This window comes from Tupaia chinensis, unplaced genomic scaffold (assembly GCF_000334495.1).
Source record: "Tupaia chinensis unplaced genomic scaffold, TupChi_1.0 Scaffold000048_1, whole genome shotgun sequence".
NCBI classification, from domain to species: Eukaryota; Metazoa; Chordata; class Mammalia; order Scandentia; family Tupaiidae; genus Tupaia; species Tupaia belangeri.
Genome location: NW_006159506.1, coordinates 1153621 through 1178744, shown reverse-complemented (window position 1 = coordinate 1178744; position 25124 = coordinate 1153621). Strand labels below are relative to the sequence as shown.

The window sequence follows — 25124 nt, the reverse complement described above, 5'->3', positions numbered from 1 at the left end:
CTACTGACCTGGCCAGTTATAAATGGTTAAGATGATAAATGATATGCTATGTGGGTTCTACCACAATTTAAAAAGCCACTAAGCTAAGGGTATCACTGAGCAATAGTTTTAATACACCATGTGATAGACTCGAGACGCGTTTTCTATTTAGCCTCTGTCTTCACGGTTACACTGCAATTAGTTTATCTCGTTAGCTCGGTCAGATGGCAGGATGTTTTAATGAGGAGGAAAAGAATCCAATCAAATTGATTGATCTGTTGTCATCCCTTGTTCCTGTAACATTGTGTAGATATAACCTCAGGCAAGATTTTCTATTATCCTGATGATGGGGACCAGCACAGTCCCTTCTATGAGTTTGCCAGAAAGAAGAAATGGGTAATGATTTTCACTTGCCTGTGAACACCACCACGACCAGCTACATTCCCATCTGTACCATGGCCAATACTTCATCCTCTCAGTCACTCAGGCCACAATTGGACCAAGAATCAGAATTCTAAAACGTTGCCTTGGCTCAGCTTTCAGGCAGATCAAACACAAATCAACTGGTAATCAATCTCTAGGATTGAGAAATTGCTGGACAGTCTCACAGAACAAAGTTGTATTCCCAAGGTCATAAAGAACTAGCTTCAAGAAAATGAACAAAAATGGTTTCTTCTATTGTTCTCTTTTCTTTTTTAATTTGCTATAGGGCAGAGACAGAGAGAGAGAAAGCAAGCAAGCACGGCACTGGGGGGCTGACCATGCTGCAGTCCCTTCCCTCAGTTTCCCAGAGAGTTTTCAGCACACACGCATATGCACTGGGCGTGTTTTTCAGGCCCCCAGGTCTGGGAGTCAGACCACTCAGTCAGCCAGGTATAATCCAGCCACCTTAATCACTGAGCCACCTGGCCGGCCTCAGTTCTGCACATTTTATTTGTGAATTAATGATTGCATGTCTGTCGGCTTCCACTGTGCATGCTCCATTTTCCTCTGAAGAAGTACAGACATACCCATGAGAATCAAAGTTCAGAAGTTGCAGTCTTCCAAGAGGGGTAGAGAAGTCTGAGTATTCATTTAAGAAGACAATCCGCTACTTGTCTTGCCTTGCTGCCTTGTCTTATCTGGGTGGGCTGATGGCATTTTATAAGAACCAGCAATGCCTCAAGGAAGGCTTTAAGTAGCACTGTGCTTTTAGACCTTTCTTCTCTATTGCGTGCTCTATGAGATTTCTTCTGTCTTCTTTCCAGGGTGCTTACATTTTTCAGATTTTCCATTTGCAGTTAAGGTAAATGTTTGATTCACAAACCTGCCATTTACTTGTTCTGGGATTCCCCCCACCCCAGAGATAGTATGCAAGTGATAAAAATTTATCTTTCAGTAATACAGATTAATGATTCAGTTCTCCTATTGCCTGTAACCTGGGGCTGGCTGAAGCTGGGGGTGGAGCGCAACATGACAACCCTGTCGTAGTACCTTTCTGTATCTCTCTGTCTTTCATGGAAAAAAGAAATTCATTTAAAAAAAAAAAAAGAAAGAAAGAAAGAAAGCAAAAGAATGGAAAACCCAATGACTACTTATTTAACAAATTGTACTGATTATTAAAAAAAAATTTTTACATGGGCCAGCAGGTAGCATGGTAATTAAGGCACTGGATTGATTCCCTATGGCTAGTTCCACAATTCAAGTCCCAGGCCCAGCAGCCTGAAAATTCACTGGGTACATGTGTATATGTGCCCAAAATCCCAAGGGAGAGATGGAAGAGAAGAGATTGCAGCCTGGCCTTCCACCTGGGGCAGTGATTGGGATGGTTTTTTATTTTCCTTCTCTCTCTCTCTCTCTCCTCTCTCTCTCTCTCTTTCTTTCTCTCTCTCTCTTGCAAGCTCATGTGCCCTATGGCCAAATATCTACCAAACAATTAAAAGCCTTCCTCAAAAGAAAACTTTAGGCCTAGATGACTTAATTATGAATTCTTTCAAGTATTTAAGAAAAATTTAATACCAGTCTTAAACATTACGCTAACTGCTGGTCCCCTAAAAACATATTTCTCCATATCAATAACAAGTACTTAAAAATTTTAAATGCCGTTTATTATAGCATCAACAAAATAAACAATTGAATTGATATACCATATTCATGAACTGGAAGACTCAATATTCTTAACATATCACTTTGCCCAAAATTGATCTCTCTATTCAATGTAATTCCATTCAAAACACAATAGGATTTTAGGAACTAGCAGTTAGTGTAATGGCTATGTCACTGAACTCCCATGTAGTCAACTGCGGTTTGAGTCCTGGACCCTGTGGCTTAAACTCACGCCCGGCGCGTGTGCGTGCGTGCCCAAGATACCAAGAGGAGAATGGAGGAGAAGGGATTGCGGCATGGCCATCCCCCCTGGGGGGTAATTTCTCGCTTTCTATCTCTCTGTCTCTCTCTTTCTGGAGAGTGCATGTGCCCTATAGCAAAAACCTCTCCAAAAAAACCCAATAGGATTGTCAATAGAAATTGATCCTGAAACAAAAGGAAGTATCTTGATTTATATCCATGCATGATCACCCAATTTAAGTCAAAATTACCATTGCAGTGAAACAGATATGCATAATCAATTAGTGACTATTTTTAAAAGCCAATTGATATGCATTTCCTCCTCATGAGCATTTCTGTTCTTTGCTATAAAAGTCTTGATGTAGCTCAAGTATTTCAAGGATCAGTATCGGAATTAACAGTAAAACTGCACATTTCCTCCTTGTGTAGTTCTCGCTGCCGGAGTGATTGTCAAGAAATAACTGAGCAGCTGTTTGCCTTTCTTAGCATGAATACTACCTTACCATATATATGTGTGAAATGATAAATTTGTGACTCTTCATTTCCTCTTTAAAGTTCGAGTTTTTTCTAAAGTAGAGGTTCTAATGATTCCAATCAGAACTTACTGAGTTTTATGTACAAGGCACTATGCTTGGTCATTACAGGTGAAATCACATTCAATGACAGTTAACTGTTGCATTTTATAAAAAGAAGGAGTGCTCACAATTTATAAATGTTAGGAACAAAATGTTTGTGTTCCCTCTTAGTTCCACGTGCTGAAGCCCTAACCCTGGGTGTGGCTATATTTGGTGTAAGGAAGTAATTAACATTAAATGAGGTCATAAGGGTGGGGTTCTGATCTGATAGGATTAGTGTCCTTGTAGGAAATGACACCAGAGACTTCTCTCTCTCTGAGCACATGCACCCTGGAAAGGCCACTATAATACCAGTGAGAAGGCAGCTGCCTGCAAACCAGGAAGGGAGCCCCCCACCAGAAATCCAAAGGATCAGCCCTTTGACCTTGGACTTCTGGTCTCCAGAACTGTGAGACGATGTCTGTTGTTTAAGCCAGACTATCGGTGGCATTTTGTTATAGCCATCCTACTAAGCTAATATAGCCAGCTACAAAATTCTGCCTTAGGAAAGAGCAACAACAAAATATATATATATTTAGTTCTGTACATACATTACAGCTTATCTATACAAGTTGGTTTATTTACAGATAGGCCTGACAAACTGGACCGTGTTCCTAGCTTGCAGAAGTTTAGAAGGGAAGTCTAAGGTGTCTAAGCATTCACACTGAATTCACATGGCCTGGGTTAAGTCCAACTTTACACCTGAGGCAGATTACTTAGCTTCATCTCCCAGGGGGGATAATAACGCCAACCTTCCAGAGTTATCACGAGACTTACATGAAAAGAATGTAATGCTAATGCCTCATACTTAGTGTTACCATAGCACCATAATGGGGAGAAATCAAGTTTTTACATAAAGCATCTCTTTCAGACAAAATATTTGCCTGGACAAACTTTTTTTTATTTTTTATTTTTTTTTATTTTTATTTTTTGAGAGGTTTTTGTGATAGGGCATGTGCGCTCGCCAGACAGATGGAGAGAGAGACAAAGAGACAGAAAGTGAGAAATCACCCCCCAGAGGGGATGGCCACGCCGCAATCCCTTCTCCTCCATTCTTCTCTCAGGATCTTGGGCACGCACGCACACGCGCCCGGCATGAGTTTTAAGCCACTGGGTCCAGGACGCGAACCACGGTCGACTACATGGGACTCCAGCGACATAGCCATTACGCTGCTGGTCCCTGCCTGGATAAACTTCTAACCTAACTATGCATAGTTAAAGTTTCAGTTCCAAATGATTAGCTGACTTTAGTTCTGACTGTAGATCATAAACTCCCTCAGGTTAACATTGCTGTATTTCTCTGGCCTTTAAAACGAGAAGTAAGATTTCGAAGGCTAAATGTTTTAACACTGTCTCGAAAGGATTCCTTGCAGCAGGCTTCATCTGACCATGAGAGGCAAAGCAAGCACTGAAACAGGCGAGCTTACGTCCACGAACTTGGCACCAGAAAACAGTGCGAACAAGGGCCCTATTATCTTTTAGGTAACAGGTGGTAACTGGGGTATTAAGCTGTTCTGGGCAGGATTTCAGATTTCCATTCTTCAGCGCTTTAGGCAGTACGCTTCTATCATAACGCGATCAATAATAATTAGGTGTCGGAATGAAATACAGTACAGCATAATGCTTCCTCCATCTGGAGGGAGAAACTCACTTAACTAGCTCTAAATCGATGAATTTTCTTTTTATTCCTGGGGGGAGTGTTAGAAGCAGTGGCGAACACAGTGGAAATGTGAATTGTGGATCCTGGCACAATCACTAAAAAATTAAGTGTTATGACACGGTCCCTTACAAGTAATAGAAGCCGACTCCAAAAACATTGAGCCTTTAAGTCTAATATCAGCACTTTCATCACGTTACATTCTGTTATCACTGTAGGGTCACCTGTTCCACATATAATGGAAAAGCCTGTCTTTTTTATTTTTTTATTTATTTTAAGATTTTTTACTGTAAGGTGCATGTGTTCATTGGAGAGAGAGAGAAAAAAAAAAAAAAAGAAATCACCCTAGGGAGATGGCCACATTGCAGCCCCTTCTCCTCCTCTCAGGATTTTGGCATGCATGCACATACACCCAGCATATTTTTCTTTTTATTTCTTTTCTTTAAAAGAATTATTAATTTTATTTATTATTATTATTATTATCTTAATTTCCTCTAGGGTGTATGTGCTTACAAGAGAGACAGAGAGAGACAGATATAGAGAGGGAAAGTGGAAAAGCAAGCTTCCAGGTCTGGGACTTGAACCACAGTAGGCCATGTGGGAGTCCAGTGCCTTAACACCATGCACCTGCTGGCCCTATTCCCTGTGTGGTTTTCAAGCCACCAGGTCCAGGACCTAAACCACACTGTCGGCCATGTGGGATCCAGCACTTTATGCTCTGTACCACCTGCTGGCCCCAAAGCCTATATTTAAATCAAATATATATAAATTTTATAAAATGTAATTTGTTTTACATGTGTCGATTACTTTTCATATCTCCGTTGTGTTAAATCATGTTCTGGAGGAGAAGGAATGATTTCTCTCATAGATCTCAGAAGAGATAAGTGATACTCTGTTAAAATTTGATGTGAAGCTTCCTGTACAGAAGAAGCTTCCTGTAGGAAGAGAGGAAACAGAATCTGCAAACCATAACAGGCACTTTGCCCAGCGCGCCTCCACGCGCTCCCACCTTCCCTCGTGGGTGCAGCTGCAGTGCACCTGGGCCTCGCAAAGCTCTCTCCTTTAAGTTGCTTTCTGACTTATCTATGAAACATGGACAGCAGATTCAGAACCCTTGCTTCTGTAAAATAACTTTTCCAACGTCCTGTCAGCTTCCTTCTCCCACAACTTCTGGTCCCCGACTTGGTCTCAGGAGATTTAGAAAAAGCACAAGCAAGTGTAAAGAGCAACGTTTCTACACTCGTCTGACCTACTTGAAGAAATGACCAAGAAAAGGCTTAACAGTGACGTTTACTGCCTCCTAATCCCCCTTTCTCTCATTAACGAGCGTTAGTTTACTGGCCGGCCGCGTGACTTCATTACATGGTGGCTGAGTTCTTTATTCCCCTTCAGAGATGAGTTCACTGATACAAGGACAAGCAAAGTGAATAAGAATGTCCTTTAAATCTTTTTATTTGGAGAAATAAAACATAGGTTTAAAAAAATAGGTTAAACATCAATACATAGCTCAACAGATGGCTCTCAATTCCGTGTATCCATGGCCACATCAAAAAATAAAACATCACAATAAAAATGAATGAATGAACGAATGAATAATAAAACTTCACCAGCATCTGGAAGCCCCTTAATAGATCGTTCTGGTTGCAATCCCCTCCCCATCAGATGTAGCTATTGCCTTGGTACTTGATATAATCATATCCTTGCTTTTTTTTTAATTATTTTTTAAGTTTGTTTATTTCTTCCAAGGTGGGGAGCAGAGTGCACCTGCTACAGGGTCTTTCTGCTACAGTTCACCCCCAGCTTCTGCCAGCCAGGATCACCGGTGCTTCTGCAAGCCCGGGACACACAGGAAGGCCTTAGGACCCGAGGCTGGGACCTTAAGTTTGTGGGCGCAGTTGCATTGACACCCCCACCCCAGCCCGGTCCTTGCTGTTCTGTGTCGTTCTAACGCTTAGACATATACATCTCTAAATGGCCTATTTCATTTTCCGGTTTTTCAGTTTGGTATAAATGGAACTATATGTGTCCTTTTAGGTTTTCGTTTTCAAGATTTTCAAATGTAAGTATCTATCGTATAGTTAAGCCTTCACCTACCAGCCACTAAGATGTGGCTGTATCTCTTGCTTTCTTTCCCCAAAATTTGCTAATGTAAATTATATTCATCTCTTCATACAGCTGTAAAAGAAAGAAAGAAAGAAATTGAAAAAAAAAGAGAAAAATATCCTATATAACTACAAGGCCATTAGCATTTGTAGCAAAACTAATAATGATCCCCTAATACTGTGACTAAGTCAGTATTCATATTTAGCTAGCTGACCCTTAAAATGCTTTTATAGTTAGTTTGTTCCAAAGTACAATCCATGAAAAATGCACTTTTTTTTTAATTGCCAGAGGGCATGTGCCCTCACAAGAGAGAGACAGAAAAAGAGAGGGGAAAAGCCCCCCCCCCCAGTGGGGTGTGGCCATGCTGCAATCCCTTCTCCTCCATGTCTCGTCCTGTCAGGATTTGGGGCACGCATGCACACACACTTGGCACATCTTTCAAGCCACAGGGGATCCAGCTTAAACAACGCTAAGGACCAGCTGACAAATCCACTTTTAATAAGAGCTTACATCTTAAAATGAGGCTGTGTTCCCTTCTTTCTCACAATTCCCATCTCGGTTGTAGAGCTCCTGCAGGCCTGGCTGCAGGTACTTCAACCATGGTAAAGAGGAGAACAAGTTGTGTCCTCTGTGCTAATAACATGGGTTACTCGTCTCACTCCAGAAGAAATTATACTGTCTGAGCTAGCATCAGAAGCCATACCTAATACCAATTACATAAAAGCCAGAATTGTTATGTTGGGCCAGTACTCTGTGGTCTTGGGCTGCTTGAGGTTAAACAAATCTGTGCCTTTAGTCATGTGAGGAATGCATGAGGGTTGGCCCATCTAGGGAGTTCACTGGAATGCAGATCTCTTCTGACCCAAGTACTTCCAGGCCAAAGGAGTACAGGTGGTTGCTCATGTTGCTCCATTAAGATCTTCTCGATCAGGGCCCTCAAATGGCATAATGGTGACATCACTGGACTCCCACATAGCTGACTGCGGTTCAAGTCCCAGACCGGGCAGCTTAAAATTCACATGTGAGCCCAAAATCCCAAGAGGAGAATGGAGGAGAAGAGATTGTGACGCGGCCATCCCCCATGAAAGGTGATTTCTCGCTTTTCTCTGGGAAGTACACGCCCTATCTCAAAAATCTCTCTCAAAAAAAAAAAAAGGTGATTTCTCGCCTTTCTCTGGGAAGTACACACCCTATCTCAAAAATCTCTCTCAAAAAAAAAAAATCTTCCAGGTCAGTCATGGTTTCTTCACTTTATATGGTAAGAGTTAGGATTTTTTCAGTTGTGTTGAAGTCAGACATGTACCGGGAAACTCGTTCTGAAAGAAGTTGGCTCTTGCCAGTCTAACCATCTCTCTGCCGAGTGGGCTGACTGACTTCGCTGGTGCCTTTTTCTTACACGGCACCGTATCTGCTTTCTACAACCTGGTATTTAGATCAACATTTCACAACGGCTTGTCCTTGAAGCACACGTCCCATGCTACTCCATAAAAGGATCATACTCCCTGACGACCCGGGGAGCAGCACTGTGTTAAACCGAGTTCAACTGCTTTCTTTCTTTGAGGGTGTTCCCAGGGCCTTCGGTGTGCTAAGGAACCCTGCAATCTCCAGTGGTGTGTGGTGGTTCCCAGTATCATTTGTCCTGAGAACACTTTTCTCCCAGAACTTCTCTGGGGGTTACTAGGCTGCAAAACAGACTTTAGAAAGTGCTGACCTGCATGACTCGAATATAGTCACATGTCACCATAGATAAACAGTCTCATGAGTGACCTCCTGGGCCATGAAAAGCTTATCCAAGCTGGCTAGGAGCATTATGTAAAGACAGTAGTCGGGTTGCCCTGTGGCAGAGGAGGAATTTTGTTCTCAACTTGATTTTCCCTGATTTCCTGCTGCAGTAATGGGGCAGTCGGCTGATGGGACAGACTTGGCATGGAGCAGGGATCCATGTGTGACGCTTACACCTCAGATTCTTGGAGCTGGGATTTCCACACGGTTTGGATTTTTAGAAAGCAAAAAGGTTCCAAACTGGTCAGCCTTTCTGATTTTGAGAATCATGTGACCTTAGTTGCCAAACACAGGAAGAATTTTTTTTTCTTCATTTTGAAATGAGTGATTCAATAAGCTTACTTTGGGTAATCAAATCATGGAAAACCGACTTCCTTAATAAAAACTGAGATTTTAAGCAAACTCTTCAGATATTTGTAGCATTCTTGAACAGCTGCGTTAGTGAAACACGAAATAAATATTTTGTACTCATACAAATTGCCTGTAAATTACCCTGACTTTTTCTCCTTTCTTGAGTGTGTTTATCACGCTAATGCTGCGTAAAACTAGACATTCGGATTTGGGTTCTATTTCCCCACGTTCCTTTCCATTTCCAACACGCCATTGAGGTCAGCAGCGTTGTTGCTTTTCCCTTTAATATCCTTGCGAGATGACAGACCGACTGGCATTTGTCCTCTGGCCTTTCGAAATGAACGACCCTCAGGTTTTTCTCATTTATCCAAATTCTTGCTTCCTCTTCTCCTCTTTTATATATTGTATGCTCGCACATGCACACGCGTAATTGTGAAATAGGATTCTTTAAGAAGTTGGTGGGGGAAAAAAAGGAATTAAAGGAGAAGGTTGTTTTGGTGCCCCCCAAAAACTAATAATAATTCATTAAATTGGGCTGGCCCAGTAGTGAAGCAGTTAATGTCAGCACGTAAGGAACGAGATTCCACACAGGGCCAACCAGCAGCCTGAAGAAATCTGCAGGGTGCGTGTGGCTGCGTTCCTCAAACCCTGACAGGATGGGGCAACGGAGGGAAAAGCAATGTGGCGTGACCGTCCCCCACTGGGTAGGGGGGTGCTTCCTTTCTCCCTCTCCGTTTCTCTCTGCTAAGCACATATGCTCGCCAACAACTTGAAAAACATTTGTTAATTAAAAAAAATATAAAATCCCTATGTCGTTTTTGTTGTTGTTTTATAATTAAATGCTTTCCATGAGCTTTTTGAAGACCCCTGGTAGTCTCTTTAAAAACAAAACAAAAAAATGGCGTTTTTCCTACAGATGGCATAAATGTGGGTTGATTGTTTCATTCCAGATCCTTGTAGGCCATGGTGGTTGCATTATATTAATCACTCTCATTATCCAGAAAGCCAGATGGGAAGTGCAGGCACACTCCAGCTCTGGAGGCTCCCTCCATTTGTCACTCGTAGATTCCTTTTCAGGGACCAGCAGTTAGCGTAATGGCTATATCGCTGAACTCCCATGCAGCTGACCGCAGTTCAAGTCCTGAACCCGGTGGCTTAAACTCACTCTGGACGCGTGTGCGTGCATGCCCAAGATTCTGAGAGGAGAATGGAGGAGAAGGGATTGCAGCGTGGCCATCCCCCCTGGGGGGAGATGTCTCACTGTCTGTCTCTCTGGCGAGCACACGCACCTTATAGCAAAAACCTCTCCAAAAATTTAAAAAAAAAAAAATTCCCTTTCACTGGAGTTATAAATCTTAAAAAGATTAAAAGTTAGAGATTTTACTTGCAAGTTGACTCTTTGAAGGACTGATGTATAAGCCTTGCAGTGAGCTACTACAAATTTCATCATTTCTCAATTGCTTCTCTCCCTTCAAACTTTAGAACATAATTTAAAGGTCACTGAGCAGGGAATTCAACAGAAAGATCATTTAGAGAGAAATCTAAACAATCTGTGTTTGGATGCTCTAAGCAGGACCAAATGACTTGTGCTGACATCAATATTGCTTTTTCCCCTGCTTTCTCATCTTTTGGTTGTTACTGCTAATAAAGAAGGAATACTGAAAAACTATCAAACATGAAAGTTTCTTTCTTCCATCAGAATTGGGAACACACAGAACGTGTCTTCCCCAGTCGTTGTGTGTCTAACTGTATCTTCTAGAACTTCCTTAAACATGTTGACATGGGTGCCTGGAGTAATATGCTCACGGTAGCAATCGTGTGTTAAGAATGTGGAAAGGACTTAAATTTCTTCTGTTTCCAAATGCTTAAATAAATTACATCCCATGAAAGTCCATGTAGTACTTCAAAAGAATGAGGTGGTACTGATGGGACGATCCACTAAAGGGGAAAAAGACAACGTGCATACAAGCATTTCTATGGTTCTATTTTATGTATTTAATTTTTTTCATTTTTAGGTTCTTGTCATAGGACATGTAGAAAGGAGAGAGAGAGAAAGTGAGAAATCACCCCCTGGGAGGGGGGGGGTGGCCATGCCACAGTCCCTTCTTGTCCCCTCTCCTTTCAGAATTTTGGGCATGCACACACCTGTGCTCAGCATGATTTTCAAGCTGCTGGATCCAAGACTCAAACCACAGTTGGCCATGTGGGAGTCCAGCACCTTAGCCACTGTGCCACCTGCTGACCCTTCATTGATGGTTTTAAAAGCAGTATTTGTATATGATGTGTTTGGGGGATAAGTGTTACTGGTGAGAGCGAATGAGAGAGAGGAGGCCAATAATAGGATTTGGTAAGTTTGAATTTATGGAGAGGGGAACAGTGGGGAGGGGAAAGGACTTGTTTTTTCCTATATTTGTTGAATTGTTATACAGTGAAATTTTTTTTACATTTTTTATTTCATTTTCTTTTATACATTCAATCACATTATTTAGCTTACAAAGTGAATATTTCAACAGGTGAACATTTCTCCCTAGTCCAGTTGATGAAACTAAAAAGTATCTTCAACAGATAATACCACATTTCTTTGTCCCATTAATGCTTCTATCTTATTTTGATTTTAAAAATGTAAGTAGATAATACATGCCAAAAACAGAAAAGAAGATGCCCTGGTTATTTTAAACAAATCCATCCAACCCAGGCAGTCGCTCAAAAGAACGAGGCTATCTCAAGATGCTTGTTTTAAATGTTTCAATGTCAAAGAGGTGTAGGAGCCCTGGCTCATCACGCACGCATGCAGGGAGGCGGGAAAAATAACTTAAGGGAAGATCATGGGGAACTGGCTTTCCTAAGAGTGACTCGGACTGCCAGTGCTCAGCAGATGAGTTTCCAAAGATGATTGGATTAAAACTAGGGCCACTCTACTGAAGTGAGGGCCTTTGGTCACCATCTTCTTCCTTCATTTGTTCATTCCTTTCTTCCTCCCTCTCTCTCTTCTTTCTTTCCTTTCTCTCTTTCTTTCTCTCTTTTTTCTCACTCTTTTTCTCTCTCTTTTTTAAAAAACTTTTGCCAGAGAGAGGCAAAGAAAGGGAAAGTGAAGAACCACCTCCAATGGGGCATGGTCATGCCACAATCCCTTCTTCTCCATTTCTCCCTCCTGCCAGGATGTTGGGCATGCATACACATGTGCCTAGCATGTTACCCCAAGAATCTGGGTCCAGGAGTCAAACTTCGCTGTGGGCCATGTGACTTACCTGTTTCTGGACCCAGCTGCGGTACCATGTGCTGACTGATGGTACTATTTGACTGACTGAGGCCGCACGAGAGGCCCGGGTCCGATTCCCAGCCCACCCCTTAATGGCCAGGTGTGCTGGCATGCACCAGTGGATCCAGCTTCCTGAGAAGGCTGAGGCAGCTGGGTCAAGGCACAGCAAGACCCCCCGTGTGTGTGACCGCTTTCCTTAATGACCACCAGCTGAATTCCTCTGCATCATATTTGCCTTATTTTGTAGTTGGCTTTCTTTCCCACTGAATAAGGACGCCTTCACTGAATGTAGGATCTCAAGCTGACAAAAGAACTGGAATGAGTGCTCCCCTTCCCAACTGGGTGTGTGCCAAAGACTGAAATGTCAGCCCCTGGAGTCGCAGCCGTGTCCTACACGGACTCCATTGTCCCTTACAGGCTCCACCGTCCTCCTAGCGTTGCACCTGCCTCCCCATATCGGACCCTCTTTCTACCTGATCTGCCCCCATCGTGCCCATAGTTCCAGGAACACAGGTCCCCTCTCTCATTCTCTGCCTTACCTGTCTGTAGTGGACTCAGGTCTGCCGCTGGACCAGGGCAGAGGCTTGTTTGATAACTGAACAGTTCCCTCCCCTGTGGCTGCTCCAAAGAGGAGCTTAAGAGAGGAAGATGATGGATGGCTGTTTTAGTCCGTATTGTTACTAATCATGCAAAATACCTGAGTCCGAGTAATTGATAAAAATAGAAATTTGGGCCAGCCTGCAGCCTAATGGTTAAGAGAGCAGGATACCACAACCATGATTCAAATCTCAGCCCCGGGGACTTGAAAAACACACCAGGCAGGTGTATGATGTGCTCCAGATCTGGACAGGATGGAGCGATGGACAGAAGGGATTGCAGCATGACTGTGGTTTCTCCCTATCACCCTCTCTCCTCTTTCTCTAGCAAGCGTGCACATCCTCTGGCTTGAAAACAAAATCCACATTGTTACCTACTCATACCCACCTCTCTGTCTTTTGCTCGTAGCCCTGGAAAGGAAAATATCAATGAGGCAAAGCAGAGAGGAGCTGATAAAGCGAGGAGTCCTGAAGGAAATCTACGATAAAGGTAAGGACAATTGTTCTGCTCTCGTGGGCTAAAGGCCGTGCTGGGGATCCCAGGGCATGCTTCTGGGAGTTGCATTTTGATTTCTACACCACTTTGTCTGGATTAGAACCCTTGGACTCAGGGCCCGCAGCTGGCGTGGTGGTTAAGGTGCTGGATTTTCACATGGCCGACCACAGTTCAAGTCCAGGACCTGGTGGCTTGAAAATGACAACAGAAAAAATAGATAGATAAATAAATGTAAAAAGAAGAAGGAACCCTTAGACTCTAGAGAACACTGGGGAGGAAAGAGAAAGTAGCAGGTGCTGCTAAAGTTACCAGTATTGTGTGAGAGGAGAGGAATGAGGCTCCCCTTTGCTCAGCATTGAAGTCAAACCACAGGATGCTAAAGAAAATGATAAGGCTTCAGGCATGGTGCAGGTAGTATTAGGGTCTCCTGGGGCCCAGCACGTGCACAGGGACAGTTTAATTTCTTGGGCTTTTATAGGCACTGGGGGTTCCCAAGACAAATGTTAAAAATTCACAAGTAGGGACCACTAAATGGTGTGGTGGTTAAGGTGTTGAACTCCCACCTGGCTGATGGCAGTTTGAGTCCCAGACCCAGCAGCTTGAAAATCATCCTGGGCATGAGTACATGCATGCCCAAAATCTTAAGAGGAGAAGGAACTGCGGCATGGCTGTCCCCCATAGACGATGACTTCTCACTTTCCCACTCTCTGTCTCTCCCTCTCTTTGGCAAGCACATGTGCCCTATGGCAAAAAAAAAAACTAAAAAAAAGGCTACAAGATGGGCCAGCAGCTGGCATGGTGGTTAAGGTATTGTATTCCCACATGGCTGACTGCAGTTCTGGTCCCAGGCCCAGCATCTTGAAACATGCTGGTTGTGTGTACATGCATGCCCAAAACCCCAGGAGAAGAATGGAAAAGGGATTGCGGTGTGGCCATCCCTCCAGGAGGTGATTTCTCACTTTCTCTCTCACTGTCTGTCTCTGTCTCTCTCTGGCAAGCACATTCACCCTGTGGCAAAAGCCTCAACAACAACAACAGCAACAACAACAAATCCCCAAGCATCTAGGGTTTTCTTAATAGCTTTTGTTTTTGTTTCGGCAGTCACGGAAAGAAACTTCGAATGGAGAAAATCATAATGTTATAACCGTATGTGTAAGGTTTTTGAAATGATAATACACGGGGTCTTCAAAAAACTTCATGGAAAATGAGTATTATGGAAAACCTGTGCATGGGTTTCAAAATATTTGTGCAGCAAAATAAACCTGTAGTTTAATTCCACTTTTTTCAAGAAGCTCTTAGAGTTCTCTTGTAATGCCAGTGATCCAAATGCTCTGGGATGTGACCACAAGCGTTTGCTGGTGAAGCCTATGTGTCTTTTGCTTATCGAATGACTGCCTCTGAATGTGGGTGCATGTGGTGGTTTATGCAGCATCCTAAGTATCCTTCACTCTTTTGTAAGATCTCTATTCTCCTCTCAGGATCTTGGGCGCGCACACACACATGCCCGGGGTGAGTTTTAAGCCACCAGGTCCGGGACGCGCTTTGCTGTTTTGTATTCAATTTCTTTAAATTCATCTCTACTCAAGTTTGTTTATTTCTTCCATGAGCAAGAATGACAGAGCAAGAGGTAGAGACAGCCCTCCCAAGACAGTCTTGGCACCACGATCCACCCCCATCTGGCCCCAGATCACAGGCACCTGCATGGCCAGCTAGTCAGGGAAGTCCCCGATGTGAACCAGGGCTCTTACCATGTGGCTTCTTCTCTCTGAGTGTCACATTTTATCCGTGAGCCACCATCTGGCTTTAACTCGCACTCACACAGGAGCTGACTCTACTGTCTTCTTCCTCTGTTTCTTCTCTCTCCTCCCCTCTGTCTCTGGCTCGGAGGGCCACACCGTCCCTGTGAGGATTTTAAGCGAGGTAACAGACTGTCGCTTCCAGTCTCGTTACAGGCATCCATAGTGCTTGTCTGCTCAGGTCCTCTTACCGTTTCAGGCTGGTGTTAAGTGGCAGCCAGATTTTTAAGTTCCATCATAGTCAGTGGTAAGAAACCATCCTGAGGTGGGACCAGCAGTTAGCATAATGGCTGTCACTGGACTCCCACGTAGTCGACCATGGTTCAAGTCTCAGACCTGGTGGCTTAAATCTCACACCGGATGTGTGTGTGTGTATGCTCAAGATCCTGAGAGGAGAATGGAGGAGTAAAGGACTGTGGTCTGGCCATCTCCCCTGGGGGTAATTTCTCACTTTCTGTCTCTCTGTCTCTCTTGCCTTTTCCGCAAGTGCATGTGCCCTATAGCAAATATATATATATATATATTATCCTGATGGGAGCCAACAGATGGCATGGTGGTTAAGGTGCTGGACTCCCAGCTGACTTTCCGCAGTTCGAGTCCTGGACTTGGCAGGGTGCTTTTTCACTTTTCCTCTCTGGTAAATAATAATAATGATGATAAATAAATTAAATTAATAATTCTTTTCCAAAAAAGGGAAGAAGAATCCATCCTGACAGTCTAAGTGCTCCTGTAATTCTGCCAGTGCAACCATTTGCTAGGTTTTTACAGGTCTTCATTACAGCCCAGGGCAGGAGCATTATGAGATCCCGGGGCTCCTTTCTGATGCCACTGCTCTGCCCCATCTCCCCTAGCAGTCCTCACCGTGGGGCTTCCCAGTGGTATTTTTGAAGTATTTTCTTTAGCACAAATCACCAGCCTCACGTAGGTGGGAAGATGCATGGCCCTTGCCCCGGTCTAGAGGAAAGGGGTCCTGGAGACAGGCGTGAGGCTGGACTCATTCAAAGCCCATTCTATGATGTTCTGTGATTATCAGAGCTTCCTGGGGCCAGCAATCTGTGGTGAGCCCCTTTATCTTACTTCAGGGTAAGGCCGTACCCAAGTACAAATTCTTTGGCTGATTAAGCATTCCAGAGACAGGACCAGCAGTTAGCGTAATGGCTATGTCGCTGAACTCACATGTAGTCGACTGCAGCGGACCCGGTGGCTTAAACTCATGCCGGGCGCATGTGCATGCATGCCCAAGATCCCCGAGAGGAGAATGGAGGAGAAGGGATTGTGGCGTGGACATCCCCCCCCCCGGGGGGGAGGGGCGGTGATTTCTCGCTTTCTGTCTCTCTATCTCTCTCTGTCTTTCTGGCAAGCGCACACACCCTATAGCAAAAACCTCTCCAAAAAAAAAAGAAAGAAAGAAAAGCATTGCAGAGGAGAGTGTGCAGTGTGCATCGTTTGTCACTTTTCTCCAGTGCCCTCCTTTCTGAACAGTCCCCTGACCCCTCTTTGTCCTACCCTCAATCTCCACGCTGCTTAAATCAAAAGCTCCTGTCTCCATCATCACTCCCCAAGAGACGTGGAAGGTGTCTGGCTGCAGGTATATTACGTAATAAGCATCCAAGGGCTTCCATAAGTATCATTAAATCTCCCTTCCCCCTTCTTTCTTCTTGCCAACTTGATGTCTCTCACCGTAAAACCCCGGGAGTCCTCTGAAGTAGGGAGCGCATTGTCCTATAGCATTCAGTATTTCCATTCCATCTTGTACCCGGGTTATGGTCCACCCAGCCCAGGGGACAGCTGACCTAATGTGAGGGCCAGAGCAGCGTGCGATGGGGAACACACCAGGACGTGGTGGAGCCTGTGGCTTGCTGCTACCGCACAAGCAGGAGGCGTCCCTGGGAGCCGCAGATGTGCTGTGTCCCCTGTGGTCGTTCACCAGCGGGCACAGAGCGAGGGCGAGGAGCTGGCACGTGGCAGCAACTCAATAACTGGCTGCAGAGGGAAGGACCAATCTCGCTCCACCTGGCACTGTCACAACTTCCTGCCTTCCTTTTTATTTTTGGAGAGGTTTTTGCTATAGAGTGCATATGCTTGCCAGACAGACAGAGACAGGAAGTGAGAAATCAGCCCCCCGGGCGGGATGGCCACACCGCAGTCTCTTCTCCTCCATTCTCCTCTCGGGATCTTGGGCATGCACGCATACGCACCCAGTGTGAGTTTAAGCCACCGGGTCCAGGACTCGAACCATGGTTGACTACGTGGGAGTCCAGCGACGTAGCCATTACTCCAACTGCTGTCCCCCCCCACCCCGCCTTCCTTTTGTCTTTGCACTACCCTCTTCCACTCTCCTCTTGCTTGTTGGCTGACTTGTATCCTGGCGCGTAAACTCCAGGAGAACAGGGGCTGCAGGGGTGGATGCTAGATCCTCCTAGCTTCAAGTAATGTCTGGTATAGATTTGACTCTCAAAAACATTCGGAGGCTAAGTGGTGGCGTAGTGTGATACAACTAGCCCCACATGGGAAAGCTCTTGGGTTCGTGTCCTGAGACTTCCCTGAGCACACTGGGCACCTGCCTGCCCGTGATTCAGGCTGGCTGAAACACACGTGGATCAGAGCATGGAGGCCCTGTTAGGGGTGCCTGCCTCTCTCTCTCTCTCTCTCTCTCTCTCTCTCTCTCTCTCTCTGCCTCCCTCCCTCCCTCCCTCCCTCCATCTTTTTCCACACAGAAGAAATAGGTGAATGTACTTTAAAAATGTTTCCTGTATGGATGATGAGAAATGAAGAGGTAGAAAGGGACTAAAATTAAAATGTCATTGCACGGAGGAGGCATATTGGTTTGTGTTTGCTGTGGGATTTTCCGATAAAGGCATTCATGTTGTATCACTGCTGATATTCGTCTCATTGCCTTATCTGAGCAATGTGTGCAGGGGGAAGCACGCGCCCTGGAATCAGATTACTTGGGTTTAACTTCAGTTTCATGAAGGACCACCACCCTGTTCCTGCAGTCCCAGAGATAGAAGGAACAGTGAGGCCTAGTCCAGATGGTCAGAAGTGCTCTGTGTGCTGATGCAGCTCTGCCCCTCTCCAATCCAGGAGCAACAGGGAGGCCTAGGCTGCCTGACCTGAGTTCATCAGCAGAAATCCCCCCACCCAGTGTGCTTTAGCGGGGGAGGTGCCCCTACAGCCCACATGACATGAAGCAGTCTGCCACCTTCCATCCTACCTGTCCAGCTCAATGGTAGCAACATTGCAAGCAGAAAAGGTCTGGGTGCACGAGAACCAAGCACCTGAAGACAGGAAACTCTGAGACATAGGAATTCCTCCCCCGCAGCACCCCTAATAGTAAAAGGAGAGAAACTCTCCTTTGAAAATCTGAACCCCAAACTCCCACCGTGAATTCCACACTCTCACGCACAGTAGAGGAGATAAATGGGCACAGAGCTAACACCCTCCATGGGGAGGTGCAGGAGCTCACAGCTACAGAGACGTACTTTACAGAAGAACTGAGTAGACACTGGAAGAACTGAGTAGACCACCGGGTGACTGGGACTCAAAGCAGATCCCCAAGAAATAGGGGAAAAGTAAGATATGCCCCCCCCCCACCGAGGAACATAATAGCTCCTCACCTACCATGGATAAAACACAAGAGATCACAGAAATATCAGAAAAAGAATTCAGAATAGTCGTTGTAATAAAACTCAATGAGATGCAAGAGCAAACAGATAGCCAATTCCAGAAGATGAGAAAATATTTTCATGACTTGAAGGAGGAACTCCATAAGGGCATAGACACACTGAAAAAGAATCAAACAGAATTTCTGGAGATAATACAATAATAGGACATCAAAACCTCCTTCGGAAGTCTCAACAGGAGATGAGACCACAGCAGAAGAAAGAATCTCGGACCATGAAGACGAAACCTCTGATATAGTCCAGGATACCAAGAAGAACAGAAGAATAACCATTAAAAATCAGACAACATACAAGAACTCCTTGACACCATTAAATGACTGAATATCCTCATAATAGGTATTCCAGAAAGCAAAGATATAAAGGTAAAGCCATAAGAAAAACTCTTTCATGATATATTAGCTGAAAACTTGCCAAATTTAAAAAGGCATGCAGCCATCCAAATCCAGGAACTACAAAGGACACCAAATAGACAAAACATAAGAAGATCCTCTCCATGTCATAGCCAAACAGATAAAAATCAAAGACAATATTCTAAAAATGGCAAGAGTGCAGCACCAAGTTTCTTACAAAGGTTACCCCATTAGGCTAATTCCAGACCTCTCAACTGAAACAATGTAGGCAAGGAAAAAATGGGAAGACATTTAAAACTCCCAAAGAAAAACAATTTCAGCTGAGAGTACTATACCCAGCAAGATTATCCTTTCAAATGGGAAAGAGAAATAAAATCATTCCCAGATAAATAAATGCTGAAAGAACTCACCAAAACTAAACCATCTCTTCAGGAAATGCTTAAGGGAATATTGCACCAGGAAAACTAAAAGGAGGTAAATAGATGTAAGAGACACAGACCACCTGGGGGAACAAAAAGGATACGTCCACACATATTGATAACAACATTAGATATTGGGATTAAATTTCCCAACAAAAAGGTTAAAAATGCAGAACCAACTGTTTTACACACAAGCAGGTGTAAGTACAAAGTCACCAATTATTTGAGAGACAGCTGTTTCCACAGGTTTCAATTTATATATTGATTATAACCATTACTCATTGTATAAAACCAGATAGCAGAGGAAAATTCCAAAATATTACACCTAGCTGAGTCTTTCTTTAAAGAGTTTAAAGAAGACTAAAATTGAGAACTTTGTAAAGCCTATAAATCACCAAATCACTGATTTTATCATGTATTCACTTTTAAACATCTCTTTCCAATTTGTTCTGCTTTACGTTTTAGAGGACTTATTTCCTCACAGTACAGACTGTGGTTTTACAAGGACTCACAGTGAGTGAGTAAGTTTTCTTTTTCTACCTCTTCCTAATTGAACTATTATTAGGTACAGTTTTACCTGTCTCTAACTGGACTGTGATGGATACCACAGATCTTTCCAGATTATAAACTCTCATCTCTCACAGTCCTCTCCATGAAAATTACAATTCTTTCATTGACTCTGTTAAGATTTTCTTTGTTAGAGCCAGCAGATGGCTTAATGGTTAAGGCCCTGGACGCCCACATGACCAACTGCTGTGTGCATCCCAGACCTGGCAGCCTGAAAATCACGCCGGGCTCATGTTCATGAATATCCAAAATCCCAGGAGGAGAATGGATTGTGGCATGGCCATCACCTCCTGAGGGGCGATTTCTCATTTTCCTTCTGTCTCTCTCTGTCTCTCTCCAGAGAGTGTATGTACCCTATGGAAAAAAAAACTTTAAAAAAAAAAAAAAAGATGATCTTTGTTTTCATACTCCATCCTCAGTAGTTTATAAGACTTTTTGTCCAGTTTTTCATCACATTGTTTTTCTTTAGAACAGTATTTCACAGTAAAGGACATCATAGACAATTCAGCACACCTTCCCAGAATGACGGTAGAGTGGGTTCGAATGTTCACAGCATAATAAAATGTTATAAGTTAAAAAAAAACTGATATTCATAAAAATTTCTCTTTATAAAGGGAAAAAAAGTTCAGCTCTAGTACTAACTTGCTGTGCAACTTTAGCCAATTTGCTGAACTTCTCTGTGTTTCTGTTTCTTTCATCTAAAAGTATGAATAATATAATGAGAATTATATGACATTAAAGCAGAAAACAGAACAATGGCTAGCAACCTGCATATTCTCAGGAAGTATTAACATGCTGTGATTATCATCAGCCTCACTATCATCATAATCATCCTTTATACATTTTTATACCTAGTACATGTGTCACTGTGGATGACCTGTCGACAGGCCTAAGAATGAAGAAGGGTAGATATCGTTGCCACCTTTGTCTGAGGATTAAAAATATACAAAGAGTTATGACCCCCCTTAGATGGTCTCACCCATGCCATGTCCAGTGAGAACCCAGCCTCCTGCAGACAAACTTGATTCCCCTTATACATCTCCACCTTGCCTTTTTTTTTTTGAGAGTTTGCTTTTGTTTTTGTTTTGCGATAGGGTGCATGTGCTCACCAGAAAGACAGAGAGAGACAGAAAGCAAGTAATCACCCCCCAGGGAGGATGGCCATGCCACAATCTCTTCTCCTCCATTCTCCTCTCGGGATCCTGGGCACGCATGCACATGCACCCGGCGTGAGTTTTAAGCCACCGGGTCTGGGACTCGAATTGTGATAGACTACATGGGAGTCCAGCAACGTAGCCTTTACACCATCTGTTGGTCCCCCACCTTGCCTTCTTAGCCTCTAACCAAGTCACGTTCCTGTCACTCATTCTTTTCTATAACCTCGTTCTTCTATCTGTATCTGAGATTCCAGTGGATAAAACAAACTTTTATTGCCACCACCAAGGAGCAATGAGACTGTAATTGTTCCTTCAAGTAGTTAGTTTCAAAGATAAATTCCATAGATTAAGAGCAGTCATTCCATGTGGCCCAGCTGGCGGGTCGTCATTGTGCATCACCTCCTCGTGTTCACACACGTGACTGTAGCCAGTCACCTGGCAGCAAAATCATTTCCACCAGAGATGGATGGGCCCTGACAGCTGCCGCATTGATTCGTAATTACTCTGTCAGCCCATCCGGCAGCGTGCAGCCTCCAGGTCCAGCCTCTGTGGCTGTTGCAGCTACGCTGTTTGTGTGCCTGACATCGTTAATGTAGCAGAAAGCAATTTGTTCTTTTCTGTAGTTATGATTTTCTCTCCCAATCTTCGTTAGGATATTGACGTTACTTAATAATACCCCACTCGTTCATAGAAAGGGTAAAAATAAACTACCGTGTTTTGCAGATTCGGAACTATTTGGCCCGATTGCTGAAAGTTTAGTACTTTGTGAACAGTTTCTCCTCGAAATTCTTTTTATTTTTCATAGTGAGTTAAAAACCCCAAGCTATTTAATGAATTCAGATCAGCCAAAGTGAGAGCTGGGGCCTAGGAAGAAGAATAGTCTCAGACGTCTGTAGGAAGTAGCACAGGAACTCCCTCATTTCATGGAATGTGTTAGACGGAAACCTAGCTATTTGACAGCCTGGATTTTTTTTATTGGTTTCCGTAGAGAACTGCATAATTTTAGAGTACAGATGCACCTTAGATAAAAATTGAAGAGTCAGAGGAAATTGATCTCCCTCTACGATGCAGACAAGAAAGCATGCAGCAAAGTTTGAAAACTACTTAAGAGGAAATTTCTGGGCCAGAGGGTTACATAAGGGTAACACAACTGGATCCCCATGGGAAGGGTCCTGGGGTTGTGTCCTGAGACCTCCCTGTGCACACCGGGCACATATGCATGCTCGTGATTCAGGCCAGCTAAGACCAGGGTGGATCAATGTGTGGAGGCCCTGTTGGGGTTTTCCAAGAAGGAAGGAATTAAAAAGAATTTAAGAATTCTATTAGTCATGATGCTAGTAGGAATATAAAGTTGTAAGTGCTCTCCCTCCCACTTTCCAAATGTTTCATAATATGGCTATAATAGTTTTGTAAAGAATGCAGCACTGGGCCAGCAGGTGGCGTGGTGGTTGTGAGGCAGCAGAATCCCACATAGCCTACTGCATGGTTCAAATTCCCAACCCAGTGACTTGAGGACTACAGCAGGTGTGTGTGTGTGTGTGTGTGTGTGTGTGTGTGTGCGCGCGTGCGTGTGCCCACAATTCCAAGAGGAGAATCGAGAAGGGATTATGGCATGTCTTCCACCACCACCACCCCCAGAGGTAATTTCTCCAGCAGGTGGCGTGGTGGTTGTGAGGCAGCAGAATCCCACATAGCCTACTGCATGGTTCAAATTCCCAACCCAGTGACTTGAGGACTACAGCCGGTGTGTGTGTGTGTGTGTGTGTGTGTGTGTGTGTGTGTGTGCGCGCGTGCGTGTGCCCACAATTCCAAGAGGAGAATCGAGAAGGGATTATGGCATGTCTTCCACCACCACCACCCCCAGAGGTAATTTCTCGCTCTCCCTCTCTCACTCCCTCTCCCTCTGGCAAGGACACAACCCTATACCAAACTGGAAAAAAAAAAATGCAACATAAATGTTTAAGATGATGCATCAACACTCTAACGAGTAAAAATTTTTCGCCAACCAATGGTGAACAAGAATCTGCAGTTTGATGGCTCATTTTTGCCTATTTCCCAACCTCATGGCCTGTTTGACTTAGAATTGAGTTTAAACAAAGTTTTTCTTGATTCCTGGAAGATTCATTCATTCACATAACAGTTTAGTACTGAGCATTCTCTCTGTGCCCGGCAATCGTCCAGGTGTTGAGCCACAGTGATAACCCAAAGAAGAAAATTCTCACCTTCTCAGCTCACATTCTACTAAAAGAAACAGGTAATAATAAATACACTACAGATTGCCAAGGAGTGATGACATTATAAAGAAAAACCAAGGATCAGTGTAGAAAGATAAAGTCAGGGGACAGGGTGTGTTTTTAGATAAACATCATCATGGAGGACCTCATGGGGGAGGTAATATTTTCACAGAGACTTCAATACAGTGGGTGGTATGAGGACTCAGATTCTAAAAACTGGTCCTATTACCACTTTAAAGCAACTTATAACCTCATTTGTGAGCTCTTTCAGTCTTTAAATTGATTCATTCTGTTGCTTTTTTTATTTTATTATTTTACTTTATTTATTTTTTTGGACAGGTTTTTGCTATAGGGCACATGTGCTCGCCAAAAAGACAGAGAGAGACAGAACGACAGAAAGAGAGAAATCAGCCCCCAGGGAGATGGCCATGCCACAATCCCTTCCCTATTTTCCTCTTGGAATTTTGGGCACGCATGCACATGTGCCCGGTGTGAGTTTAAGCCACTGTGTCCAGGACTCGAACCGTGGTTGACTACATGGAAGTCCAGTGACATAGCCATTACGTTATCTGCTGGTCCCTCATTCTGTTGCTTTTAAATGAAGGCCTAGGTATTGCATTTACAGCCTTCTCAGTTCTCTGTAAATCAGAGAATGAGATCCCACTGCTTGGAGCCTGTGGTGTCTCCCTACTTCAATCCGGTAAGTTTTGAGTCCCAGGGGCAACCTAGAAAGCCCTTCAGGATCTACCCTCTAGCCCCTGACATTTGCTTGAACTCACACATTCTTTTTATTACACTCGACTCTTTTTTTTTTTTTTTTTTTTTGGGGAGAGTTTTTTTCTTTGCTATAGGGCGCCTGCACTCACCAGACAGACAGAGAGAGACAGAGAGACAGAAAGCGAGAAATCACCCCCCAGGGGGGATGGCCACGCCGCAATTCCTTCTCCTCCATTCTCCCTTGGGATCTTGGGCACGCATGCACACGCACCCAGCGTGAGTTTAAGCCACTGGGTCCGGGACTCGAACCGCGGTCGACTACGTGGGAGTCCAGCGACATAGCCATTACGCTAACTGCTGGTCCCTACACTCGACTCTTGAACGACCCATGTTTACACTGCATGAGTCCGTTTATACATGGATTTCTTTCAATAAATACTGTACGCGAGCCCAGCCATGGTGGTGTGGCCAAGGACATACTAGTCTGCAGTACTAAAAGCCACATGGCTGGCTGTAGGTTCGGATCCCAAGTCAACCTGAAATCAACAGGGGCCCTCAAGTTCAAGATCCTGACTCCCTGGAGGGCTGGGAGTAGGGGATTGTGTGTAGTAAGACCTGGTGGAGGAGTGTCTGTGTGTGTATGTATATGTCTTTCACACGGGCATGCATGAACTTTCTCATAAAAGAAATAAGATAACCTTAAAACTGTTAGAGATGTATGTGTATCTCTTCCATTTGATTTTTGTTAGCGTTTTCTTTTCTCTCTATTGTAAGACTCAACTATGTAGTATATATATATATATATATATAGTATAGAATATAATTCTTGCTGTCAACAGTAGGCTACGCGTAGTTAAGTTTAGGTGGAGAGAAGTCAACAGTTGCATGCAGGTGTTTGACTGTGTGTGTTGGTGGCTGCCAAGGATTGGTGCCCCTAACGCCTGGGTTGTTTAAGGGTCAGCTGTACTTCCCTCTTCTTATCCCCCCACTCCCAGTCTTGCTTTCTAGCCCTTGAAGTTTGTATTGTCTGCTCCCTCTT

At 44.0% G+C, this 25124-nt stretch overlaps 1 protein-coding gene across 4 annotated transcripts in view; it reads left to right on the top strand.

The window, feature by feature from the left end:
• The window catches only part of LOC102474151 (phosphatase and actin regulator 1), a 418994-nt gene that overhangs the window by 303896 nt on the left and 89974 nt on the right, over nucleotides 1-25124 (top strand). For all 4 annotated transcript variants that reach the window (XM_006141181.3, XM_014590989.2, XM_027774820.1 and 1 more), the window contains one exon: nucleotides 13076-13156. In XM_006141181.3, the coding sequence (XP_006141243.1) occupies nucleotides 13076-13156 (81 nt within the window). The remainder of the gene's footprint in view (nucleotides 1-13075; nucleotides 13157-25124) is intronic.